Source organism: Neomonachus schauinslandi, chromosome 9, assembly GCF_002201575.2.
Source record: "Neomonachus schauinslandi chromosome 9, ASM220157v2, whole genome shotgun sequence".
NCBI lineage: Eukaryota > Metazoa > Chordata > Mammalia > Carnivora > Phocidae > Neomonachus > Neomonachus schauinslandi.
The window spans coordinates 40729386-40754870 of NC_058411.1; the positions used below are offsets into that span (position 1 = coordinate 40729386).

General features: G+C 37.6%; 1 protein-coding gene across 1 annotated transcript in view; it reads right to left on the minus strand.

Moving 5' to 3' along the window:
- Nucleotides 1–17724, minus strand: part of ARID4A (AT-rich interaction domain 4A) — a 64391-nt gene extending 46667 nt beyond the window's left edge. The window contains exons 1-8 of the mRNA XM_044917840.1: nt 17607–17724; nt 16468–16524; nt 14226–14336; nt 12018–12083; nt 10951–11041; nt 2663–2742; nt 2484–2578; nt 536–672 (exon numbers count right to left, since the gene is read on the minus strand). Coding sequence (XP_044773775.1) covers nt 536–672; nt 2484–2578; nt 2663–2742; nt 10951–11041; nt 12018–12083; nt 14226–14336; nt 16468–16473 — 586 coding nt within the window. The 5' untranslated portion in view covers nt 16474–16524; nt 17607–17724. The remainder of the gene's footprint in view (nt 1–535; nt 673–2483; nt 2579–2662; nt 2743–10950; nt 11042–12017; nt 12084–14225; nt 14337–16467; nt 16525–17606) is intronic.
- Between the last annotated feature and the right edge of the window lie 7761 nt (nt 17725–25485).

The following is a 25485-nucleotide window of genomic DNA, read 5'->3' on the forward strand; positions in this document are numbered from 1 at the left end:
GGGACAATCATGATTAAATCAGTATTTTAAAACTATTTCTCTGTAAAAATTAAAAATTGCTTCTAGAAAAACAGTCAATTTAGCAAAAAGCTCAGGGATCAAGTTAAGGGAACTTGGAGGTAATTACCATAAATCGAGGGTAAAGTGGCAAAAGGAATAAAAAGAGACCACTGGACACATTTTGAAGGAAGAGGTGAAAAATCCCAATAAATGATTGGTTATAGAAAATTAAAGAAAGAAAATAATGAGAAGACAGTGAAGTATGTGGGACCTGAGTAGGATTGCTCAACTCTGCAATAAAGTCCAAATTAAATTTATGTAATACTTTCAAAATATCTTAAATGCTTTTTAAAAATCCATGTTAAACATTTGCTTGTTTGTTTATTTATTTAAATTTTAACTAGGCTCCACACCCAACGTGGGGCTTGAACTCAACCCTGAGATCAAGAGGTGCATGCTCTACCGACTGAGACAGCCAGACACCCCCTTAAACAGATATTTTAAATGGCTGATTAATTCTGCAAAGAAATCTGACTTACCAAGGCAGGATACCAATCAGTCTTCTCAGATGTAGATGCCACACTTACAACTTTTCCTAATAATTCATCATTGAGACGTCGCTTGTCTTCATCTTCCTCCTCACTACTTTCTTCTTCCTTTTCGTCTTCATTACTAAAAGCCAGAATAACTTTATCAGGATCTTCACATAAGCCATTGTTGAGACAGTCAGAGTGGTGGTGAATTTAACATGTACAATTCAATTTCTAATGTGGATTACTCCAGAGTCGTAGTTTCCTCATTCTTACTGAAATTGAAGAGATAGATACTTCCCTAGTCCCAAAGTAGTCCTGAGCTATCCATGGTAACTCTGAGTCCACGTCACTAGATGAATGAGGATTTGGACTTAGCTCTTATGCCAACCACCAGCTGGGAGAGAAAAGCCTAATTATGTCACCATGAAGTACTTGCTGTGCCAGTTACATTTTTTTAAAAAAGACCGTCCTTCTACTTTTTATGTATGCCAGATAATGTAACTCTTAATTTCCTAACAGGTTATGAAAAGATCTCATTAAGAAACATGTGAGGGGATGGGCGCCTGGGTGGCTCAGTTGGTTAAGCGACTGCCTTCGGCTCAGGTCATGATCCTGCAGTCTCGGGATCGAGTCCGCATCGGGCTTCCTGCTCAGCAGGGAGTCTGCTTCTCCTTCTGACCCTCCCCCCTCTCATGTGCTCTCTCTTTCTCATTCTCATTCTCTCTCTCAAATAAACAAATAAAATCTTTAAAAAAAAAAAAAAAAAAACTAGGGATACCTGGGTGGCTCAGTTGGTTAAGCCTTTGGCTCAGGTCATAATCTCACTGTCCTGGAATCGAGCCCCACATCAGGCTCTGTGCCTAGTGAGGAGTCTGCTTCTCCCTCTCCCTCTGCCCCTCACCCCTGCTCGTGCTCACTCCCTCTTGCTCTCTCTCTCTCAAATAAATAAATAAATAAAATCTTTAAAAAAAAATAAAAACCATATAAATTAAATGTAATGCATGGTCTTGGATTGGATCCTGGATTCAGGGGATGCTTATAAAGGCTATTATTGGGCCAAGTGGCAAAATTTGAAATACAAATTATATGTTATTAGACAACAGCATTCTATGAATGTTAAATTTTCTGAATTTGATAATCATACTTTGACTATGTAAGAGAATTTCCTTATTCTTAAAGTGTTTAAAGGTAGGTCTGATGCTTGCAATATCCTCTCAGATGGTGTGACCAATTAAAATTATCATTAAATAAAAAATAATTATAATAGATACCTATAGAGTGAATGATGAAGTAAATGTGCCAAAAAAATTTAACAGTTAGTAAATCTAGATGATGAGTATATGAAAGTTTATTATATAATTTTTTTAAAAGATTTATTTATTTTTAGACAGAGTGAAAGAGAGAGAGAGTGTACGTAAATGGAGGGAGGGGAGGGGAATAGGAAGAGAATCTCAAGGAGACACTCTGCTGAACGCAGAGGCCAAAAGGGGGCTCAATCTCACAACCTTGAGATCCTGACCTGAGCTGAAACCAAGAGTCAGACGCTCAACTGACTGAGCCACCCAGGAGCCCCGAAAGTTTACGTATCATTTTTAAGTTTGAAATGTTTTTGAGATAAAAAGGCTAAAAAATATATATGCTCACTTAAAATAGAGAATACATTACATCAACTAAGGAATTTGACAAAGTAACTCAAGACAAAAATAGCCTTTTTGAAAAAGGCGTTGTGGTAATTCTTGGACAAAGTAATGGGAATAATTAAGAACAAAATCTGCTCAAGGTAAAATATCTAACATAAGGATAAAAGATACTATGGAAAAGTTACCTAAACAATTTTAGCCATCCTAGAAAAATCATTTGTTTAATGTTATAATATTTACATTACTGGTTGTAATACTGTACTGTAATATTTACAACATTACGTTACTGTATATGAAAAAAAACACTCACACAGGAAGAGAGGACCTCCTTCCTCTGTTTGTCTTCTTTGCAATTACTGGAGTTCCAAAATGCTCTGGATTTGTTAAGGGAAGCTGGTCAAGTGTCTAGGTAAGAAACAACAGACAAATCACACTTTGCCTCGACGTTAGAAGTTATTCAACCCAAAAAGCCCATCCATGGCACCCTACCTCGCTCTCAGCAAAATGTCTCTCTCCTTTTAGGCAAAGTGAAGTGCGTCTCAGTGTTCTCTCATCACCATCATCAAACACTACAATAAGCAAGAGATACCAGAGAATTTATGCACACTAAGTAAAAATTTCACTGCAGAGAATGCTCTTATTCCTATTTATCTAGGGCTTAATATTTGTAAGAACCATTATTTGTTAGTTATTATTCAAAACCTTTTAAAATGTACATACTACATTTTTCATTCTGTAGCTGCCAAACATACGCAAGTTAAATGGCTGCCCCCAACTGCTTAGGTATCTCCATTCACTTGTTCAATTTCTATCACTACAGAAACACCTACTTGAAACCACTAGCAACCCAGTCAAAGCATGGATTATTAAATTATCTTTAATCCTAGAATGAGCAAAAACCTGGTTTATGGGGCGCCTGGGTGGCTCAGTCGTTAAGCGTCTGCCTTCGGCTCAGGTCATGATCCCAGGATCCTGGGATCGAGCCCGCATTGGGCTCCCTGCTCAGCAGAAAGCCTGCTTCTCCCTCTCCCACTCCCCCTGCTTGTGTTCCCTCTCTCGCTGTCTCTCTCTCTCTCTCAAATAAATAAAATCTTTAAAAAAAAAAAAAACACCTGGTTTAAAAAAAAAAAAGGCATTGGGTGCCTGGTTGGCTCAGTCATTAAGTGTCTGCCTTCGGTCAGGTCATGATCCCAGGGTCCTGGGATCGAGTCCCACATCGGGCTCCCTGCTCAGCAGGAAGCCTGCTTCTCGCTCTCCCACTCCCCCTGCTTGTGTTCCTGCTCTCGCTCTCTCTGTCAAATAAATAAATAAAATCTTTAAAAAAAAAAAAAGGTATTATGGGTTTGTTCCTAACAGTTACCAGAAGTATCTCTAACTTCCAGGAACTGTTTGCCTTCTGGTAATTCTTCTTGGATTATTATTTTTTTTTTTAAAGATTTTATTTATTTGACAGAGAGAGACACGAGAGAGGGAACACAAGCAGTGGGAGTGGGAGAGGGAGAAGCAGGCTTCCCACCGAGCAGGGAGCCCGATGCGGGGCTCGATCCCAGGACCCTGGGATCATGACCTGAGCCGAAGGCAGCCGCTTAACGACTGAGCCACCCAGGCACCCCTGCTTCTTGGATTATTGGACTCTTCTACTTATTTGCATGATAACTTACTATAGCAGAAGTACTGGCTGCCAAATTCTAAAGTTGTAAGATTCAACTTTTTTCTTTTGCTAGAGGATGTAAGAAGTTTAGAAATAAGGAGCCCGGGTGGCTCAGACAGTTAAGTATCTGCCATCAGATCGGGTCATGACCCCAGAGTCCTGGGATCGAGCCGGGCATTGGGCTCCCTGCTCAGCGGGGGTCTGCCTCTCCCTCTTCCTCTGCTGCTTGCTCACTCACTCTCTCAAGTAAATAAAATCTTTAAAAAAAAAAAGTTTAGAAATAAACACTGAAACAAGGAAACATCAGAAAGATGAAATTCTTTTTTAATTCAAGAAAGTTAGTCATAATTGCACAGAAGCTTCCTCAAAAGCTTTTACTACATTTTTTAAAAATCATACTGTGTGGAAACTATGTTTAAATATTTCAGAGAAATGGGGGTAAGGAATTTAACATTTTATCACTTTTATTCTCCATATAACTAGCTGTATTATTTTTATAGGTTTAATTTTTCAGAAATGCACTCTTATTTAAATACAAAGTTTATTAAAAAGAAAATGCGCTCTCAGAAGACACCTGATTGCCCAGCATTATGAAGAAATAAAAAAGATGGAATCCTTACCTCAGATACTTATAATGAAAACATCAATAAATGTTTGTATATCTTATGAAAGTAACATATACACAAAAATAATTACTTTAAGATTTAATCCTAATGTAATTCTAGAGGTTTTTCCGTTCTAACAGAATTAAGTTAGTGTTAATAAAGGGAAATTCTACATTACTTTGCTTTAATAATCATAAACTTATTTTTTCATGCTAAGAACTTATGTAAGAGCACTCAACTTCTTCAATATTTGTCTACCTCAGTCAGTTCTTCTCTTAGACTAAAGACATCTAGTTTAAATTCTCTTACATGCAAGAGACAATGCAGAGAAAATGAAAAGTTCCTGAAGCACATATTCAAAGAACCATAATGTTTCCACAAAAGGAGCTGTGTTGTACACTGTCAACGATGCAGAAATTACTGACCACCTACAGACACAATGACAGGATAAAACACAACATCCTCCAACAATTACATTACTAATCTACAACTTGATTAACAGTGCTCTAAACATTTGCAACAAAACTATGATTCATATGGTGTCAAGTCTAATAAATAAACCACTGTTCCTTTAAAAATTCAAGATCATGAATTTATTGTACCAAACTTAAAATAATTCATGTATTAATATCCCTAAGTATACTAAAGAATAAAACCTTAAAAGTTCCAATTTTCCTTAATGCCTAGAATATGAAAGATGGTGACAATGGACACACACATACATGCTCATATGCACACACATTTAAGTGGAGGTATGAGGAAGGAAAATGAGACTGTAAGACCAATCAATAATATCAAATTTATGCAACAAAATGTTTTCCACAGTGTTTCATCATTAATCAAGGGCAGCCCCAAATCAAATGTTCTGATGAAAAATTCCCCAATTTTTTAAATATTTTATTTATTTGAGAGAGAGAGAGCATGCAGGAGCAGAGGAAGAGGGAGAAGCAGGCTCCTCACTGAGCAGGGAACCCAACATGGGGCTTGATCCCAGGGTCCTGGGATCATGACCTGAACCAAAGGCAGACACTTAACCGAATGAGTCACCCATGTACCCCTCTGATGAAAAATTTCAACAATATCTTTAGTTCTTGCTTTTTAAAAATAATCACTTTGAAATAAATCAGGTTTGTTTTTTTTTTTTAAAGATTTTATTTATTTTTGTGAGAGAGTGAGTGTGCCTGAGCACAAGCAGCAGGGAGGGGCAGAGGGTGAAGCAGACTCCCTGCTGGGCAGGGAGCCCGATGCAGGACTCCATCCCAGGACCCTGAGATCATGACCTGAGCCAAAGGCAGACACTTAACCAACTGAGCCACCCAGGCACCCTAAATCAGATTTTTGAAGGAAAAAATGCATTACACTTCAACATACTTTATCATGGGTAGAAATAATGTAAGAACAAAAAAAACTTCTCTAAAGGGAATTGTGGTACCAATAACAATTTTACAGTTTTACACAGGAACACTTACAACTTCGAGTAAACAAAAGAGAAACAGTTTAAATTTATTTTGAACTCCTAAAACTATACAAAGGCATGTATTTAAGTACTTCATACAAATCTGAAAATCTATATAACTATTCAAGATTTTCTAAAAGATAGAAAACCCAACAACACAGCGAACCTATTAGTCATGACATCCCTGATTATCCAGATCATGAGGAAGTTCCATCTATAAAAAGCTTCCTCTATAACTTTCACGTTAGAAGTATCATCTAAAGAACACCAAATTTGTAGGCATTGAAGAGTGACTCTGGCATTCTGGTAAGAGTGAAATAATTAAATAGTAATAGTAAATTTAGCTCTTTTTAGTTCAAGATATATACTATAGTATGCCAAGAGGAAAAAGTCAGACTATAAGGATTTATAAATCTATGAAATGTTTTGTACTTGCCAAAACTGGCATCTCAATAGACCACTGAATGCAGAAGAGTATAAAAGCAGTATCTCTGGAGGCACTTGGGTGGCTCAGTCAGTTAGGTGTCTGCCTTCGGCTCAGGTCATGACCTCGGGGTCCTGGGATCGCCCCAAGTGGGGCTCCCTGCTCAGCAGGGAGTCTGCCTCTCCCTCTGCCCCCCCCACTGCTCGTGCTCTCTCAATTTTTTTTTAAAAAGTGATATCTCTATTACTATGTTACATATAAATACTAAAACATAATTTGACAAAAATGACAAAGCTAAGTCTCTTTCAGTAATGTTAATCATACTAGACAAAACAATGCCTATGTAAACAAATAGACAAAGCCTAACTCCAAACTGTTAAAATTAAAAGAAACAAAAGCAACAGGGATCTATCTACTAAATACAAAAGCTCTACCTGTAATCATAGCGCCGTTAGATGCTGGAGGATTGTAAGATAACAGTATATTAACTTTATCTCTCCAAAGATATAATTAGCTATCACTTATTAAGCTTCTATCATGTACTAATCCTCACAACAGCCTCTGCAAGGTAGGAATCACTATCCTCCTTTTATGATGAAATTGAGAATCAGAAAGCTACAGTTTTATTAAGGGGGATCAAAATGAGTAATAAATAGGCCTGAAGCACAGGCATAAAATGAACACAAAAGAGAAAGTCAAGAATTCTGACTTTACAAAAAGAAAATCTTATTATTGTATCTGTGTAGCAGTCACAATTAATAGTATATTTATATATACACACTTATATATTAAGAAAATACTTCGCATAATGGAATTAAAAACTTTAAAATTACATACCTTGGGTATAACCAATAGTTCTGTTACATAAAATCATCTGTGATACAGAAGTCCCTCTGCAGCCAAGCTCAAAAACTTCAGAAACCAAGAAACTTAAGAAATTAGCACTCAAATGTATAACGAAATTGACAAACTATCATGGGAATGCTAATTCTTATGGAAGGCCATCTAAACAATAGGTTAAAGCGTATCACAGGAATGCATAGGTTTTCTTTTTTAGTACTTTTTTTCTTAATGATTTTCTCGTCAGTGGAATAACCACGTGGTTTTGAAAACATTTGTGGTCGATTTTGGTTATAAAAAAACTTGTCATAAGAGGTTCTAACTAAATTAAAAAGCCTTATAAGCCTGCAGCACATTCTACAAAAGTCAGTCCATTCACCAGTTTAATCTAAACCTCCTCTACTCCATTAACTAGAACTTCCATGAGATCTGATCCAATTGATGTGCAAAACAGTAATTACAAGGCCTGAAAAAATCCTGAGTCTTAAAAAGCATGTCACAAAAATATATAATCAAAGAGAGTTTGGGGGTTTTTTTTAAGTTTTTATTTGAGAGAGAGAGAGAGAGCACACTGAAGAGCATGAAGGGGGAAGAAGAGAGAGAATCTCAAGCAGGCTCCGCGTTGAGTGCAGAGCCCAACATGGAACTCGATCTCAGGACCCTGAAATCATGACCTGAGCTGAAACCAAGAGTCAGATGCTTAACCAACTGACCCACCCAGGCGCCCACAATCAAATAGATTTTAGTGTAAAATTTGATAGATTACATATGTGTGTATATGCATTTTATATGTAAATTACTAAAATTAGTAACCATTCTGTCCTTTACATTTTCCTATTTTTCAGGTACAATGTGTTATTTTTATATTCCAAAAAGGTGAAAGAAGAGTAGTTTTAGAGTGTCTTATTGACAGCTGTATTTACCAGGAGTTAATGGCAACATTCAAATGAAGATACAAATTCCAATCCTAATGTTGATACCTTTTGAATGACTAAAAGGATAATGATACATTTCCATATATTACACATTCCTTGTCTTTCATGAAAAAATAAGAACTGCCAAATAAATAAATTATGCTAGGAAGCCCTGTTTTATTATAAGAAGAGGAACCATTTCCAAGGCTCAAAGAAACAAACAAAAAAAAAATCCATAAACTGGAGCTATTTATTATTCAACATTAGAGAGCAAGGTGTTACTAGATTTTTAAAAGTCAGGTTATATTAGATCTGTAATCTCTTTCAAAATTGGCTATTCAGCTATCACAGAAAAAATACTTACATTATGTAAGTCGTTACCAGACTCATTAGGTAATTTTTGATCACCAATGATCATAACTCTTATTTGATCCAAACCAGTGGTATGGTATCCTCTTTTATTTTTAATAGTCAAATTTTGAAATCATTTAAAGTAAAAAAAATGATATGGAGATCATTAATACTTTGTGTAACTTTCTGATTCTACTTATATAATACTTCACTAGGAATTAGAAATCAAGAAAAATTTCAGAAAAAAAGGAATTAAACCCAACAGGTAGTAGTCACTCAATTAAAGAAAAACATAAAACATTCATGACCTGTGAGAGATGACACATTTTATTTTGCCATCTTTTAGGCTCATTATACTCTAATCATTCTTTATATGGGCTACATCCTTCAGTACCTAAATATTCTTTATAGCAGAGTGTTATATTAAATATACTTAAGTGTGGGCGCCTGGGTGGCTCAGTTGGTTAAGCGACTGCCTTCGGCTCAGGTCATGATCCTGGAGTCCCGGGATCGAGTCCCGCATCGGGCTCCCTGCTCGGCAGGGAGTCTGCTTCTCCCTCTGACCCTCCTCCCTCTCATGCTCTCTGTCTCTCATTCTCTCTCTCTCAAATAAATAAATAAAATCTTTTAAAAAAAAAAAAAATAAATAAATAAATAAATATACTTAAGTGAATAGTGCTTTTTAACATCTTAAATTTTTTAGGTCACTTGCTGTCATTATGCAGATGCAAAAAACTTAAATATTTTGAATTTTTCTCCTAAGTCTCTGTTTCTCCAAGTATTGACTATTTTACTAAATGTGTACTACCTGCATTAAGTTCACCCAATGTAATTATAAAAAGAAAGATTCTTGGGTTGCCATCCCCAGACCTAGTAAATTGGAAGAGATTTGAAGTCCTCAAATCGTCATTTTTTAAAACAAGCAAGTGATTCTTATGTACACTAATGCTTGATACACGAATTACATGCAATTAAGATTCTAAGCTCTTTCAGAACAAGAATTATACAATTTCTTCTGTAATTACCCATCATAGAAAATCAGCATAGAGAATGCTCAGTAGCAACTAGCTTTTAGAAATGCTATAATGCCATTCATAGAGGATAAAGATCGGCTATTCTGGAGTGCAGAAGCCCAAAATGTGAAAACCTGAAAAGTATCGCTTCTGCAGAAGCATAAGCATTATATCAGTAAAACTTTACAAGTACTGTCAATGCAACCTTGATATTAAGTACCAAATAGGAGGCAATATTAGTATTTGAATATGAATCATATAATCTTGCATAATTTTGCATATATAAATGCCTGTAATTTTTACCACTGGTTTAATATACTAAAATTATATTTACTTGATTTCTAAGAGTTAATATTAAACTTGGTTTCTAAATCTCTATCAACTATCAACAGCCACAACCAAGCTTCCTAAAAATATGTAGTTCAGAATAACAGCACTGTTGTGAACCAACACCAATTTCTAGGAGATCCAAGAAGAATAAAAACAGTTAGAAAATAGTAGTTACATAAAACAAATTGGTACTACTAATAGCAGCCACGAAGTTAAGACACAGAAGTACAATTTTTAACCAAAGCATGTTGTTCACAGCTTTGAGCATCACCTGAAGATGAATGATTTTTACCCAAAGCAACAAACCAAGTAAACTAAAAGTAAACCTATGGGATCATTTCTTTTCCTTCTTTAAGGAAACCACACCATGATTACATCACTTATACCAAGACATAAATATAAAAACCAAACAATGGTATAGATGTTCAGTGTAAAACGATTGGATGTTATCCACAGGACTGTATAGTATGAATGTACTGAGAAGAGATTTGGAAATGTTAATCATTGTTATTTTCATCAACATAATGACAGCAACTTTATAACTACTACATTTAGGTTTTAGTTTACATATATTAAGACACTTGTTGCTACTCACGACAATAAAGTTTTTTAAAGCCAGTATAAGCTTATGCATGGAATGTTAAGTATGCATTCACATTAGTAGCACATATATCTTTCCTGAAAGGTGTTACGGAGACTTGACTGGGTCAAAAAATCAAAAATTAAGCTATGATCATCTAGACTTGAATCTACTCTAGTCAGAATTTTTTTAGTCTTTAAATTCTGTGGTAACATCTGTATTACCCTTATGTAAGACAGGCAGCAATACAATAAAAGATTACAACTGTACAATCTTAATTGTCATTACAGGAAAAGTAAAAAAGTCTGATGACTTACAATACCAACTTGTATGAACTTTCTAATGGAAGAAAATAACCATGTAATTTAACTTTCTTGAAAAGAAATGATCTAGGTATTCTAAAAAAGAAGTACCTTCTTGGATGAAATAGCCACAAGTGACCAAAGAAGTAATTATTTTTGTTACCAGCAGGTGTCATTAAAATTTTAGCCAACCATATCAAGTAAATTGACAGTAAAGAATACATATTTCTCCGCCAACGTAATTCAGTGTATTTACAAAATAGAGGTATGCAATCCCAAATTAAATCCTATGTATTAAATTAACTACTTACCCACAGTATACCAACTAGCATCTGTCAACTTGCTGATAATAGCCTCCTGAAAGGATCCATCAGATGTCCTTGTTTCAACAATAGCTCCAACCTAAAACCCAGTATCAAAATTTCATTACCAAATTTAAACAAACCAAATCACTCCCACCAACTATGACCTGGGTTGAAAAGAAAAAAATACGTATGATTATTCTACTTTACATTGACTTAGATCTTTATCATTTATAGTGCTCATATATTTATCATGCAATTTGGACCCCAAAACGCTTTGGCACAAGTAAGGTTATTACTACCCTTACTTTACACATTGAATACTGTGGCTCAGATGAGACGATGAGAACCCAGTCTCTTTAGTCTTACTTCAGAGCTTTTGTACTATATCACATTGCCTTCAAGGAAATTGTGGAAATATAAGAACCAGACACCATAAGATAGCAAAAGTAGCTTCAATTTTCTTTCATAGAAACATCTAATATTGGATTCAGCATTCGTATTTAAGGGACCTTTTAGATAAAGGTTCACCTGAGAGAGGGATGGACCAGTTGACCTTCTTTCAGCTTCCAGACCTTTGTATATCAGATATTAACCGAAGTGGTATTCTGACATAACAAAGATTTATTACATAAACAAATGGCCATAAATGGATGGAAAACACAATACAGGTACCCACTGAATTGAATTATGAAGTCAACATACTTTACTTGTTAAGTTAGAACAACATAAGATTCAAATTTATGATACCAGTATATTCCTTAGCAGGCTTAATACCTCTGATGACAATGTAAAAAAAAAAAGGTATTTAATCCAAGAGTTCAAAACAAAAGGTGGCTGAAAACTCATGTTTATATGTACTAACTTACCCTCTGTAAGATGACTTATCTATCTAAACTAAGGACACAGCCAGTGTAACATAGTTTATACTAACTCTGTAACACTTCATTTGTATTTTTGTTTTCTGATTAACATTCTTATAAATTTTAAAACTACCTACAAACGTAAAATTCAGTAATTTACCATATGTATTTGTGATTTATCATTACAGATTTTAAACTGCAAAACATACGTACTCTTAAAGGACCCTTTACTTGGTCATCTTGCACCAACTGTGTAGTATTATCCTGTTTCAGGAGTACCTGCAAAACATTTTTTGCACAATAATTTGCACATTACTTTTAAAACAGCATGTTTATGAAGTCTTTAATCTATGTGTTCTCAGCATCCTGTGCTTACTTCTGTTTTAATACTTATTACACTGTCTTATATTTATGTTTACTCTCTCTCCCATTAACTGTGAGCTCCTTGAGGGCTAGAATCCTCCTTCATCGTTACACCAGCAGTCAGCAAATGTCAATGCATATTACAGGCACTTCATAAATGTTTGCTGAATTAATGAACTATACAAGATTTATAATTTGTAGTGATTATTGCAAAAGTTTAAAACTGCCTTCATTGTTTCTTATCAACAAGTTATAAAAGGTTCTGTCACAAAGTATATAAAAAAAACAGTATCAAACTTTTATTGCCCACATACAAGGTAAACAAATTAAAACCAGAACACTGTTGGTCCTTTATAAAGTGAACCTAAATAATCATGATATGTAGTTCAGTTACAAATAAGTACTCCTTTTTACTACAAATCCTCCCAAATACAGTGTAATCATTCACATAGAGCAAGTACCCAAATATGAAAATTGAAATTCCATATAATGTATAAGACCTCCCCAATCACTGTACTGATTTTAAATAAATATATCAAGAGCCACAATATTAACAGAAAGTTTAAATTCTCAAAGAAATCCAAGTAAATATTTAGTAATCAAATCCCATATAGCTGACATAGTAAAAAGGCCAAATGAAACAAAGAAATGTCAAATGATACTGTAACAATACCTGAAGAAAAATTTCATCAGATCAAAATTTAAACAGAAATCTTATAATAATCACAGATAAATCTATTTATTTGCCACACAAATCATACTCTCCTAGTTCAATGGTTCTCATACTTCAACATGTAGCAGAAACACTTGAAGGGCTTGTTAAAATAAAATCACTGGACCCTACTCACAGATTTTCTGACTCAGTAAGTCTGGGGTCTGGGCCTGAGAATTTGCACTTCCAACAAGTTCCCAGATAAGGCTGATGCTGCTGGTCCAGGGCACACTTTGAGAATAACTGCTTCAGGTCACTTACTCATTCAACATATTCTGAGTGCCTACTATGTATTGAGCACTACTCTAGGTGTTGGGGATAGAACAAGTCTAACATTTCCTCCTTTTATGGTGCTTAATTCTTGTAGGAAAAGATCAGATAATGGAAGTGAAAAGCAAACTGCAAAACTGAAAGTACAACACGATCCAATAACAACAACAACAATACTGTTATGGTAGGCACTGCATAGTATCTGACAGACCATATCGAATCTTTCTGGAGTGGTATCACAAAGAGGACATTCATGAACTTTATTTTCAGCTCTGTAATGTTAAAGATGTTTATAATAAAATACGGATTACACTTGTAATTTTAGTAAGATTACTAAAAATATTTATATAGGAAAACTACTGGACGGAAACACAAAAACGTTAATAGTAGTTTCTGAGAGGTAAGCTATGGGTATTAATCCTTTGGTACTTTTCTGTATTTCCAAATATTGTACAGGAATAATGTGGTGACCTTTTTTCTGGTCATAAAAGCATCTTAAAAATAAAATTCTTGGGTGCCTGGGTGGCTCAGTCAGTAAGCGTCTGCCTTCAGTTCAGGCCATGATCTCAGGGTCATGGGAGCAAGCCCCGCATCGGGCTCCCTCCTCTGCGGGAAGCCTGCTTCTCCCTCTCCCACTCCCCCTGCTTGTGTTCCCTCTCTCGCTGTGTCTCTTTCTGTCAAATAAATAAAATCTTTAAATAAATAAATAAAATTCTTATATCATTTTTTAACACTGTCTTAAAAACAATTTCCACTATATTATTTTTAATAATCACTTGAAATCATCTCTACCTGAACATTATGAAAGGGAAGAAAATAGATCATAGCCTAAGTAAGCATGCCACAACAGCAGAGAGCCAAATAAAAGGAAGTCTCATAAACATGGTGTTTTCAGAGAAGCATTTTGGAATAACTTCTCATTTTGAGTTCTTTATTTCTTAATTCTTAATGTGCTTTTCCAACAGTTTTGTACAAAACAGTGCTTTCACGTAATAATGATTCAGTAAAATGTTGATTTGCAGTGTTCCCCTCCCCAATTCTCTTCAATCCAGGTTGCATTAAAAAAAAAAAATTACCTTTACTTTTACCAGCCTTTTCACAGTCTTAATTTTTGCCTCACAGAAGGCACCTCGGTACTTGGCACTGACATCAGTTCCCACTGTCAGATAGGCAGGCTCATCCGCCGCCTGATGAAAAAACATAAAATGTGAATGTCACTACTATTCTCCAACCTCAAGCCTCATTAAAAGTTTCTGTATTTAAAGTAGTAAGAACATTAATATTATTTTTTTTACTAATGTCATTAATAATTTGGAAAATACCCCTAAAGCAAGCAATTACATTCCTTTACTACATAAACTATATCCTGACAACAGAAAACATTTTAAGTTTTAACTGAGAAGTATCAGTAAGGACATACGATAATGTTTTTTCCTCCAGATACAAAATGTTTCAACAATTCTATAATTTATTTAAGAAATGAACACATTTAAAAACAAAACAAAACAGGGGCACCTGGCTGGCTCAGTCGGTAGAACATGCGACTCTTGATTTCTGGGTGGTGAGTTCAAGCCCCATGGTGGGCGTAGAGCTTACTTTAAAAATAATAATAAATTACAAAATACAAAAAAAACCCAAAAAAACAAAACCTCCAAAATCAGAAAAGGTATCTTCATAGTAAGTGTCCCATAAGACTTTAAGTTATTTAATTATGGTCTGAAAATTTTGTCTTCAAATTAGAAGAAATATTGCTATTAAGATTAATGCTAATAATACCTAGTTAAATGTTTAATATAGCTACATTAAAGCAGTATCTTTTTGGATACAGAATAACTGCATAGATAAGAAATGAAGCCAATCATTGAAGCTTTCCATAAGGAAAGCATTATTTGGGGGAACCAATGGCTAAAAGGTACATTTAAAAAAAATCTAAGTCTTAGGGCGCCTGGTTGGCTCAGTTGGTTAAGCGGCTGCCTTCAGCTGAGGTCATGATCTCAGGGTCCAGGAATCGAGCCCCACATCAGGCTCCCTACTCAATGGAGAGCCTGCTTCTCCCTCTCCCTCTGCCTGCCGCTCCCCCTGCTTGTGCTCTCTGTCAGATAAATAAAATCTTTAATAAGAAAAAATTAAAAATTAAAAAATCTAAGTCTAAATTCAGCTGATAAATGCAGAGATACGAACTAATGGCTCAAAACTTGGTGCTGTACCTAGTTTATCACACTACTCTTCCTGGTATATTAAAAAAATAAGCTTTACTAAAAAACATCTACTTTTAACAAATGGCCATAATCAGAATGATACATTGAAAGATGTGGGAAATTTCATTCTACCATTCATTTTAATCTTGAAGTAACAGAATGATTGTTATTCTAAGTCTGTCATTTTACCTACTTCTTTTCTAAAGTTAAATGTATTCATATAGGCTTGATTCAATATTGCTAAGTGCAAAGGTAACAGTGTACACTTCAGAAATAACACTTTTAAGTAGAAAATGATTTTTCCTTTTCCAGTAAGTTGTCCCAAGTAACATTAAAGAAGGCAATGTGTCATTTCCAGGAGAAAGAAAGAGAAAGTTTGGGGAAATGCTATATTTCAGAGTTTAATACACTGAAACAGTAAATGAGTAAGGAATCAAGTACCTTTTAAAGTTAGTGCATTTACAATAATGCAAATTGAAGATACATATCTGACTTGAAATAGTCAATGCCACTGCAGTACACAATGCTATAACTTCCTTTCCCTTTAAGTATCACATACGATGTGTGCACTATTAGCTATCTTCAGAAGAATATATCTTTTTAGGTTATATGCAGGTTTTAAAATATTTACTATAATGACAACTAAAACAAAACATTAGTATCAGTTCACCTTCAAATATTTTAGCTACAGAATTTTTCACAAAAGAAATGATCTCTCCCTTACACAATGCACATAGTCCTTCCTTAGAAAATCATACTGGCACTGAGGAAGAAAAAAAATTTCAAAAAATCCCCCAAAGAACCAAAACAGGACAAAAGCTTTACTTCTGCAAAGGTTGCTGCCAACACAGGAAGTGTTAAAAATACTAGCCCAATGGACAACAATGGAAAGGCTGCAGCAGCCTTTCCAAAGTGCTAACTGCTTCAGAGAGGGGCCGGACTGACTGCATTAGACACAATGATCATTTCTCACCGTTTCAACACGTCCTCATTTTCAGAAAGCGCTGCTTAGTAGAGGAATCAATTTTGAGTAGAAAAAAAATATGACATTCCACAGCACCAGCCTCACGACAAGCAGTGTCCAGGGCACGAGGTTCAGAGCAGCGCTGACTCCACTTACCTTCATTTTTATTGGTGATCTGTGGGGTTCCAGCTCAACGAGCTATCTTCTCCGTCGCTAGAACCATGGGGAGGGGAAAGACAAGCACAGAATCAGTCAACAGAGGGGAGCGACCCAAGGAAAGAAAGTAAACAAACGCCAGCGGGGAGAGGCTAAACCCTCACCAGCGAAGGAATAAGATCCCCCGGAGGGCAGCCAGGACGCAGGAGCTGAGGAAGCAGCGAGAACCCCTCGGGCGCCAAAGGGCAGCCCGTTCCTCCCCGGAGTTCGCCAGCGGCCCACCGCGCCCCCGCCTTGCTCGCCACTTTGACCCGAAATGCTCAACTCGGGAGCCCCAGGACCGAGCGCTCTGGAAAAGGGCACGGCGCCGTTTGGGCTTCCCCAGGTCCCCCGCAGGCGGGGTCGCCGAGCTTTCGCTCAGCCGCCCCCCAGATACCCCGACTTCGGCCCGCGCCCCGCCTCCGCCGCTCGGCCCCCTCGGCCCGCCCCGGGCCCGCGGTGGCGGCAGCGGAGTGTCACGGCGCCATTGCTCTCCTTCCTCCGCTCTGCACCATGTCAGAAAGGAGAAGCGCTTCTTCACCGATGGGGCAGGGGCCGCGGCCTTCAGCCGGGAGGCGCGAGAGTGAGGGGAGACCCGCGCGAGGGAGGGGGCTGGGGGGGGCGGAGAGGAGGAGGGGAGGTGGCCCGGAGAGGGTGTGGGAGGGGAGGGGAGCCGCACAGCGGCAGCCGCCGCCTCCTCCCCGCGCCCGCCTCAACTTTTTGTACAGCCCAGAGAGGTACCTGCCCCCGGACCCTCGGGTCCTGCCACGGACTCCACAGGGAAGGACGCGCCGCGGAGTTGGGGACCGGCTCCCCCAAGCAGCCCGCTCCTCACCGCGCGGAAGCAAACTTAGCGGCGCGGCCAGCCCCACAGCCATTTTCCCGGGGAAGCCGCCGAGGAGGCGGCTGCGGCGGCGGTTCCTGCAGTTGCTGCCGCTGCTCCACGACTTGCCCCTTTGCCTGCGCTCGCCGCACCGCTTGCCCAGCACCCCCTCCCCACCTCCGAAGCTTCCAACTGCACCGGGACCCCGGGCAGCAGCACGAGCTGCTACTGCCGCTTCGTCCACTCAGTATCCCCCACTTCCCTTCTCCCCACCTACCAACTGCGGGTGAAGTGCGCGCTGTCAGCCTCCGAGTCCTCCGCCCCACTGACCCCCGTGGGCCCCCGTCCGGGCAGCACCACTCCCGGCCGCGGCGGCAGTTCCTGCGCCCGGTTCCCCACTCGTCCGATTTACTGCCACAATCCACCAAATAACAAGCTGTTGAGCAGACTCGCTTCTACACGAACTCCTATTGGCTGCTCATGACGCCGAGGAGCTTCGGATTGGAGCTCGCTACCTGCCGTCCTCATTGGATGTAGCGATGAAACTTCACGGATTGGTGCGAAAAACAGCAGGTAGGACATCTTCCACTTATGATTGGCTGTCTCCGAAGGATAACGTTACTGGAGAATCGGGTATTGAGTAATCAGGTCCTGAAAAATGATTGGTTGAGGCGACTCCGGATGTGCTTGACTGAACACTGATTGGTAAATTGAGGGGTCAGGAAGAGCAGTTCGGCACGAGGATTGGCGGCGAAGTGTCCCATGGAAACCGAACCCGGAGCTGCAGCCAGGATTTGCACGGGGGCGGGGCAGGGTCTTTCCAAGGCGCCTGCGCTAAACCGGCTTCTCGGCGCCATTTTGTCTGAGCGGTGGTGGTCGCAGCTCTATCGCATTTTTATGTTTCTGGCGAGAGGAGAGCCGAGGCTTTATCCCATAGATTCATTTTAGTGCGGCACCTATCCGCCGTTCACTCCAGCACAGCACCTAGTGAAGGTCGGAGGAGTCGCGGACTTGTCAAAAAGGTCGGTTGGAAGCTGTGGTTGTCCGAGTGACTGGGGGATGGCGCAGCTTTAGCGGCACCGGCACCGGAAGTGGACGGGCCGCGCGGCGGCCATGGCAAAGTAAGGTCTCCCTGCGGCAGGGTGGGGAGTGGGGGGGGGGGGGGGATGAAAGGGGCGAGGCTTCCTCTCCCGCCGCTAGAGAGAAAGGGGCGGAGGAGATGTGCGGGTCTCTTTCTCCGGGCGGGTCTTTTGCATGCCTCTCCAGAGATTTTCTGGAGTCTCCTCTCCGATCAGTTCTTCCTCCCTTTGGAAGTGCGTTTCGGGAACTTGTCATATCGTCCAGCCAAGTGCCACCCGCTGTGGGCGCCTCCTTAATTAACGCGGGGAAAGGCAAGGTGCTTAGACCCATCTGCGTGGGGAGAGAGATTTCCGCGTGCTCCTCAACACGATTAAGCGTTGAGGAACCTGCAGAAAGCTGCAGGGTGGGGAGTTCACTGGCTAGCCCAGACTCTGCTACTCTAACCTTAGATAGGCGGCTGTGCCTTTTGGCACGGGGCTGATGCTACTCTGAAAGGAAATAGTAGTGGTTTTGTAGGGACTGAAAACACCTTAAATAAGAGGACCTCCCCGATAGAAACTTTGTTCGGGGCAGCCACTGATTTTGTACCTTTAGCAGAATCTTTGTGTTCTGTTTAAAAAAACACATTTGAAGTGGTGGAAATGGAGTTTGAATTGGCAAGTTGTTTTAAAGAATGAAATAAAAAAATGTGAAATATCGTCGAAAATCCACGTTGATTAAACTTACTCAAAAAGAATAACTACCTAAAATTTTCATTCATAGCAGTGATTTTTCTCAAAATTACTTAAGAAAGTGGACTGTAGGTATTTTTGAGTGACCTAGGCACACTGGTCTGGATAGCTGCTTAAAATTATGCTCCTAATGCCTCTCTTTTGAACCCTATTGCTGTATTGATGGGTATCCAGACTAGAAACGATTGTGTGATTTAATAACTTCTTGGGGTTTTTTTGGCAGTTGGTCTGAAGAAAACAAAACTTTCAGTGACATATTCTAAGTATTACTGAGGTGAGTTACAATTTCTGTAAAAATCTTTAGAATTGGGTAGACTGGAAAAGTTTTTGTGGACCAGTGCTGTGTACCAATAGAGCCATAAATAGCGAAAATGGAAGAACAGTCATTGAAAGAAGCTTGGTTTGGTCAGGGGTTCAAATGAATCTGTATAATTAGCTTCCTGATGTGATCTTGTAGAATGAAATCTCAAATTTAGCACATACTTACGAATTTATCCATTCATGTAGTTCCCATTTCTAAATTTTTAAATATTTAATATTTTTATCACAGAATAATATGAACATTTTCAGGATTTCTTTTTTCCTTACTAAAAAATTTTAGTGTGTAGAAAAGATATGTCATTAAAAGTTTAAAAGAGAAGTGATTTATTTTTTCTTAGTAAAATAGTAAAACAATACAATACTGCTGAACTGTCCAGGGGGTAATCACCTATAATTCCACTACCCAACTTAAAAGTACTATCTGATCCAAATAATGCATGTCAGTGAGCATTGGGAAATTACTAAAAAGCCAAAAGAAGAAAACAAAAATATCTTGTATTCCTTCCACCAAAAGGTAATTACAGTTTATACTGTAGTTACATATAATGCAGAGGGGTTTCTCATTTTCATCAGCTTTGCTTTATAAAATAAAGGTCATTCTAGCTGTGCTCATTTTGTCACTCATGTTTTCTTCTTTATGGAAAATACTGGGAACATGGGAAACATTTTGTCCATAAAGCATTTTTCATGGTTGCATAGTGCTCTATAGGATAGATGTACCATACTTTATATAATCTGATACCTTAATTTTTCTATAATAGCAATGTAATGTTTGGTATCTTTGTGTGTGTTTTACAAGAGATTTTGCCTGAGAACTGTCGTCTGTGGCTAAAATACCTAGGCATTCTGTACATTCCTGATTATTTGGAATAAACTAGAAATGGAAATAAAAGGCCAAAAGGATTATACATTTAAGGCTTTAGTCTTTGTACAATTGTCCATCAGAAAGCGTTGTTCTTACTGCACTTATATTTTTTGCTGTCCTTTTTCCTTTTCCCCCCTATTTTTTTTTTTTTTTGCTTTATTTTTTAATTTTCTCACCTGGGTCTCTTTATTCAAGTAGAATTATAATTTTTAAGTCACACATAGAGTAAAATAATTCTGAGAATTTTTATTGGACCTTACAAGTGATTTCTTAAATTTAATATATTTTTGACTCTAGTTAGGTATTTGTATAGTGGAATATTTTGCTACACAGAAGTGACATTTAGAGGATACTAAAAACAAATACTGTTTTTATGATATAGTTAGTGAGTTTATTTTATGTTTCCTCGTAGCTTTCCTTAAAGTTTTCCATCTTCATGTGCATTCTCCTGGTGCTTTTGTACCCTCATAGTACCCTTTATATTGTCTCTCATCACGTTTGTTTTGCAGTTGTTAGGCTCTTTATTTGAGACTCCACTCCCAGAGGGCAGCAACTGAGATTTTTATCACTGTTAGGTTTCCCTACCTGATACATGATAGGTGCTTTGTCAGTGTTTGTTATGAACCTGTATGCACTCTTGTAAAATATGTGAAATAAACCAACTTAATGTTTTCTTTAACAGTAATACTTTTCTAAGAACTTGTAATATTCCACAGATGATGCTATCTTAGCCTTCAAAATTCTTATAATGATCCAAATACTTGTTTTAATATTGATTTGTAATTGTTAATGTAATACAGATTTAGAGAGCCCATTGAGAATTCTTGAGGATTTTAGATATATTAATGGAAGGTGACTATAGATGAATATTAACTGGACAGTCACTAGACCATCTTTTAGGTATTAATGAGAGAAAATTCATTATAATAGATTTGTTTTTCGTAACCTATTTCAATGAGCCCAAACTAATAGAATAATGTTCCCTACAAAATCAAAATCATCAAAATTTTTAATGGTGTGTCAATGATGAAAAGCTATTTTGAAAGCAGAATGCTTTATTTATTTGGTCAAGGCTTCAAATGAAGCTATGTAATTAGCTTCTTAAGGTAGTATTTTACACTGAAATCTCAAAATTAGAACATTCCTATGGATTAGTTTATCCATTCATGTGGTTCCCATTTCTGGATTTTTAATCACGGAACATTGAACATTTTCCTGATTTTTTTTGAGCCCATGTTAAAATAGTTGACATACAGGGATCTCATCAGTAAAAGTGTTTAGAATGGAAGTATTTGTTTCTTTGTTTTTTAAGGAGATTATAAAATAGTCTATGTTCTGAGGACTGTGGCATACTCAAAACTAAAGGAAGTCTTTGTCTTTTAGAATAAACCTCATTTTGTGGGAAAATGAAGGAATATGTTCCAGTTTTAAAAGACCTGGATCTGCTATTGAAAATTGTATTTCTGGTATGTAGTTTTACTTTACCTTTTATTTAGTAATTAAGATCGGCTGTTGCTATTTTATGTATGTATGTCACGTATACATGTATCTTGAAAAATGATCAAATTTGTTCCACCGTACAGTTTCTGTAAATGTCTATGTTGAGAAATAGAGCAGATTGCTGTGTTGAATGTACCTGCTCTCCTAATAGTTTCGTTATTTTTTGGAAAGTTACATAATTTGCTTATTTGTTAATAAAGCAATCTTTGCAATCCCTGTATAGTCTTTTTGCCCTATTAGGTGTCACTGCTGATTTTTATGGCCACCTGGAGGCATAGATGCCTGGGGTTTTTCCACATATAATTCAAACTAGAGTGACGTCGTATTGTAGGATTTGGATTCAAGCTGATCTAGGTATCTGGTGGTGTTTCTACATGGCAAGGATCTATGTTCAAGGAGCTTATTGTTAATAAAAGAAAACATAAACACGGAAAGTTAATATAGTTATTTCAAAAGATTCAATTTAGGTAGGTTTTTAAAGATTTAAATCATGGCTTACGAGAATAATAGATTTGTCAAAGTTCAGTATACAATCAGACCTAATTGTTTTTTAAAAGCCAAATTGTAGTTTTGGTTTTTTTTCTTGTTTGTTTGGGTTCTTTTTGAGAGAGGATTAGAGGCAGAGGAAGAGAGAGAATCTTAAGCCAGCAAGCAAGCTCCATGCCCAGCACAGAGCCCAATATAGGGCTCTATCTCACAACCCTGAGATCATGACCTGAACCAAAATAAGAGTCAGACACTTAACTGACTGAGCCACCCAGGCGCCCCAAGCCACATTGTTTTATAATGCAGAACAAGAAGAAATTTACTTAGTGATCATTGAAGGATTTTCAAGGTTAGTGAGATATAATTTGTAAAATTAGAAGAAGGGACAATCTTAGACTTTCTTAGTGGATGGAAAGTTGTCATCAAGAATTCAGTTATATGAAGAAAGCTATGTTTGGGGTAGTAAATAAACCAGTTTGGAGAAGATGCGTGACTAAAGATTACAAGGGGAAAATTGTGTGAGGCCAGTTTATCAACGTTTCTAGAATTAGCTGCACATCAGGAATTATATGGGGTGCTTGTCCTCTATACAGGTTTGGGAACCTAAGAGGGCCTTGAAAGCTGGGATTGAGCAGGAAATGAAAATTATTTTTGTTCTATTCTCAAACTTTACAAACCAAAATGGAACTAAAAAAAAAAATCACTTTTAATCCCACTCTAACATCAGATTTTTAAAATTTCCGTCTTCCTTGTTCGTATGCATATTTTTCCTTTATAATTAGATGAACTTTTATTTTTCGTTGTTCCTTTAACATTGTAATAAGCATTCAATGTGACCAACAGTCCCTGTTATAATTTTAATGTCTGAAGATACTTCATCAGACTGTTTCAACTTCATTCTTCTGTTGCTTGACCTTTTGGGTTTCTGGTTTTTCAGTATTGTGTTATAATTATCATCTGTGTGCATACAGTATCTTCTATCTTTTGGACCGTTCTTTTAGGATTAATTGTCCCTCCCTAAGTTTAGCTGTCAGCATTGGGTAGCCTATAATTATAATCATTTTTGCTAATTTAATAGGTGCATAATATGTTGAGCTCTCCTTTTCTTTGTAGTATTTTTGTTGTTAACTAGTGAAGTGGGACCTTTTTCTGTAATTTCACTTACTGATTCATAGTAATAGACAAGTTCTGTCTTCAAGATCTCTATCCATTTATGTAGCAGTCTTGATATTTTATTTCTTAATTCTTTGAGTTTGTTATATATTTAGTAGTAATTTGCTGCAGATATGTTTCCATACAGTTTTCCTTTTTAATTTTAGTTATTCTTCTTGAGGGTTTTTGAATAAACACAGAAAGGTACAATGTACCCAAGATGTATTATTGGAAAATCATTTGGAAACAGTGTCCAGTGTGACTGAAGAAATGACACAGGAATTAGAGGTAGAGAGACAGTTAAGATACTGTTGCAGTGGGGGCACTGCAGTTGATTAAGTATTCCGTTAAGTGTTCTGAGCCCTGCTGAGTGTTCTGAGCCCTGCGGTGGGCTCTGTGTGGAGTCTGCTTGGGTTTCTCTCCCCCTCCCCCCTCCTGCTCTAGTGCCCTCTCTCTACATCTTAAAAAGATAAATAAATAAAGATACTGTTGCAGTGCATCAGCATGCCTGAAACTAAAGTAGGACCTGGAGAAAGAGGAAGGAATAGGTGAGCAAGAGATTGTGGGGGTGGGGGGGAGGGAGAAAAAGAGTTGGCAGCATGTGATCTCTACTTGATTACAGAGGTAAAGAAGAAAACAAAACACTCTAGATTTTAAAGAGGGGGGAATAGTTCATACCTTTAACAAATTTGGAAGGTCAGGAAAGGCCGCTGATTAGTAAGGAAAATGAAATCAGTTTTAAACATGCTAGTTAGAGCTTGAAATGTCTGGTAAGCATTTATTCTTTATCAAAGTGCCTTTGAGGTCCCTAACTGGGACAAGGCAAATGCTCTACCTTACATTGTTTTCTGTATTTTGAATTTTTTTTTTCTTAAGATTTTATTTATTCATTTATTTGAGAGAGTGAGAGAGAGAGAGAGCACATGAGAGGGGGGAAGGTCACAGGGAGAAGCAGACTCCCCGCCGAGCGGGGAGCCCGATGCGGGACTCAATCCCGGGACTCCAGGATCATGACCTAAGCCGAAGGCAGTTGCTTAACCAACTGAGCCACCCAGGCGCCCTTGTATTTTGAATTCTAATTCCATCCTTCCATTAGATTTTAGTGTTTTTATCAAGGCTTTCTTATTTCTGATCTTTAGAGTACAACCTGGCTGCCTCAGTCAGAAGAGCATGCGACTCTTGATCTCAGGATGGTGAGTTTGAGCCCCACATTGGGTTTAGAGATTACTTAATAAATAAACAAAAAAATAAATAAATAAAGTACAACTTAAGTTGAAAAGTTAAAGTGGATTAGTAAGTAAAATAAGTGCAGGGAAGCCAGATGATTCTCAGACTAAAGGGGAGAGGTCAGTTCTTCGTTATTTAAAAAAATACAGTTTTAAGATAACATCTTACAAAATATATGTATGCTTTTAAAGTGTTCAGATATGTGGGGTGAAATATCTTCCCCTCTTTTTTCCAGTGGACTAAATTTTGTGTGTTTTCTTTTAATTTTCTTTTAACAAAATACAGAGAGGTAACAGATGTGTGTGGAACATGAATGTTTAGCTAAGAGTCTTTAAATATCTAAAATCTAAGTAAAAATGTTAATTGTCTTGTTTTTGGAAACCACTTTTATTTTATCACTTATACTGATAAGGAAGGGCTTGAACAATTAGAAATATTTAAAAAAAAAAAACAATTAGAAATAAAACATGGATGGGGCGCCTGGGTGGCTCAGTCGTTAAGCGTCTGCCTTCGGCTCAGGTCATGATCCCAGGGTCCTGGGATTGAGCCCCGCATCGGGCTCCCTGCTTTGCAGGGAAGCCTGCTTCTCCCTCTCCCACTCCCCCTGCTTGTGTTCCCTCTCTCGCTGTGTCTCTCTCTCTCTCTGTTAAATAAATAAATAAATAAATAAAATCTTAAAAAAGGAAACATGGATTAGGCTAATTTTTGAGTATTCTTCAAGAAGAAGAGCTTACTTTTACTAGTTAACTCTCTCGGTCCCTTTTTTCTTAGGGCTTTAGAAAATCTTATGTTTT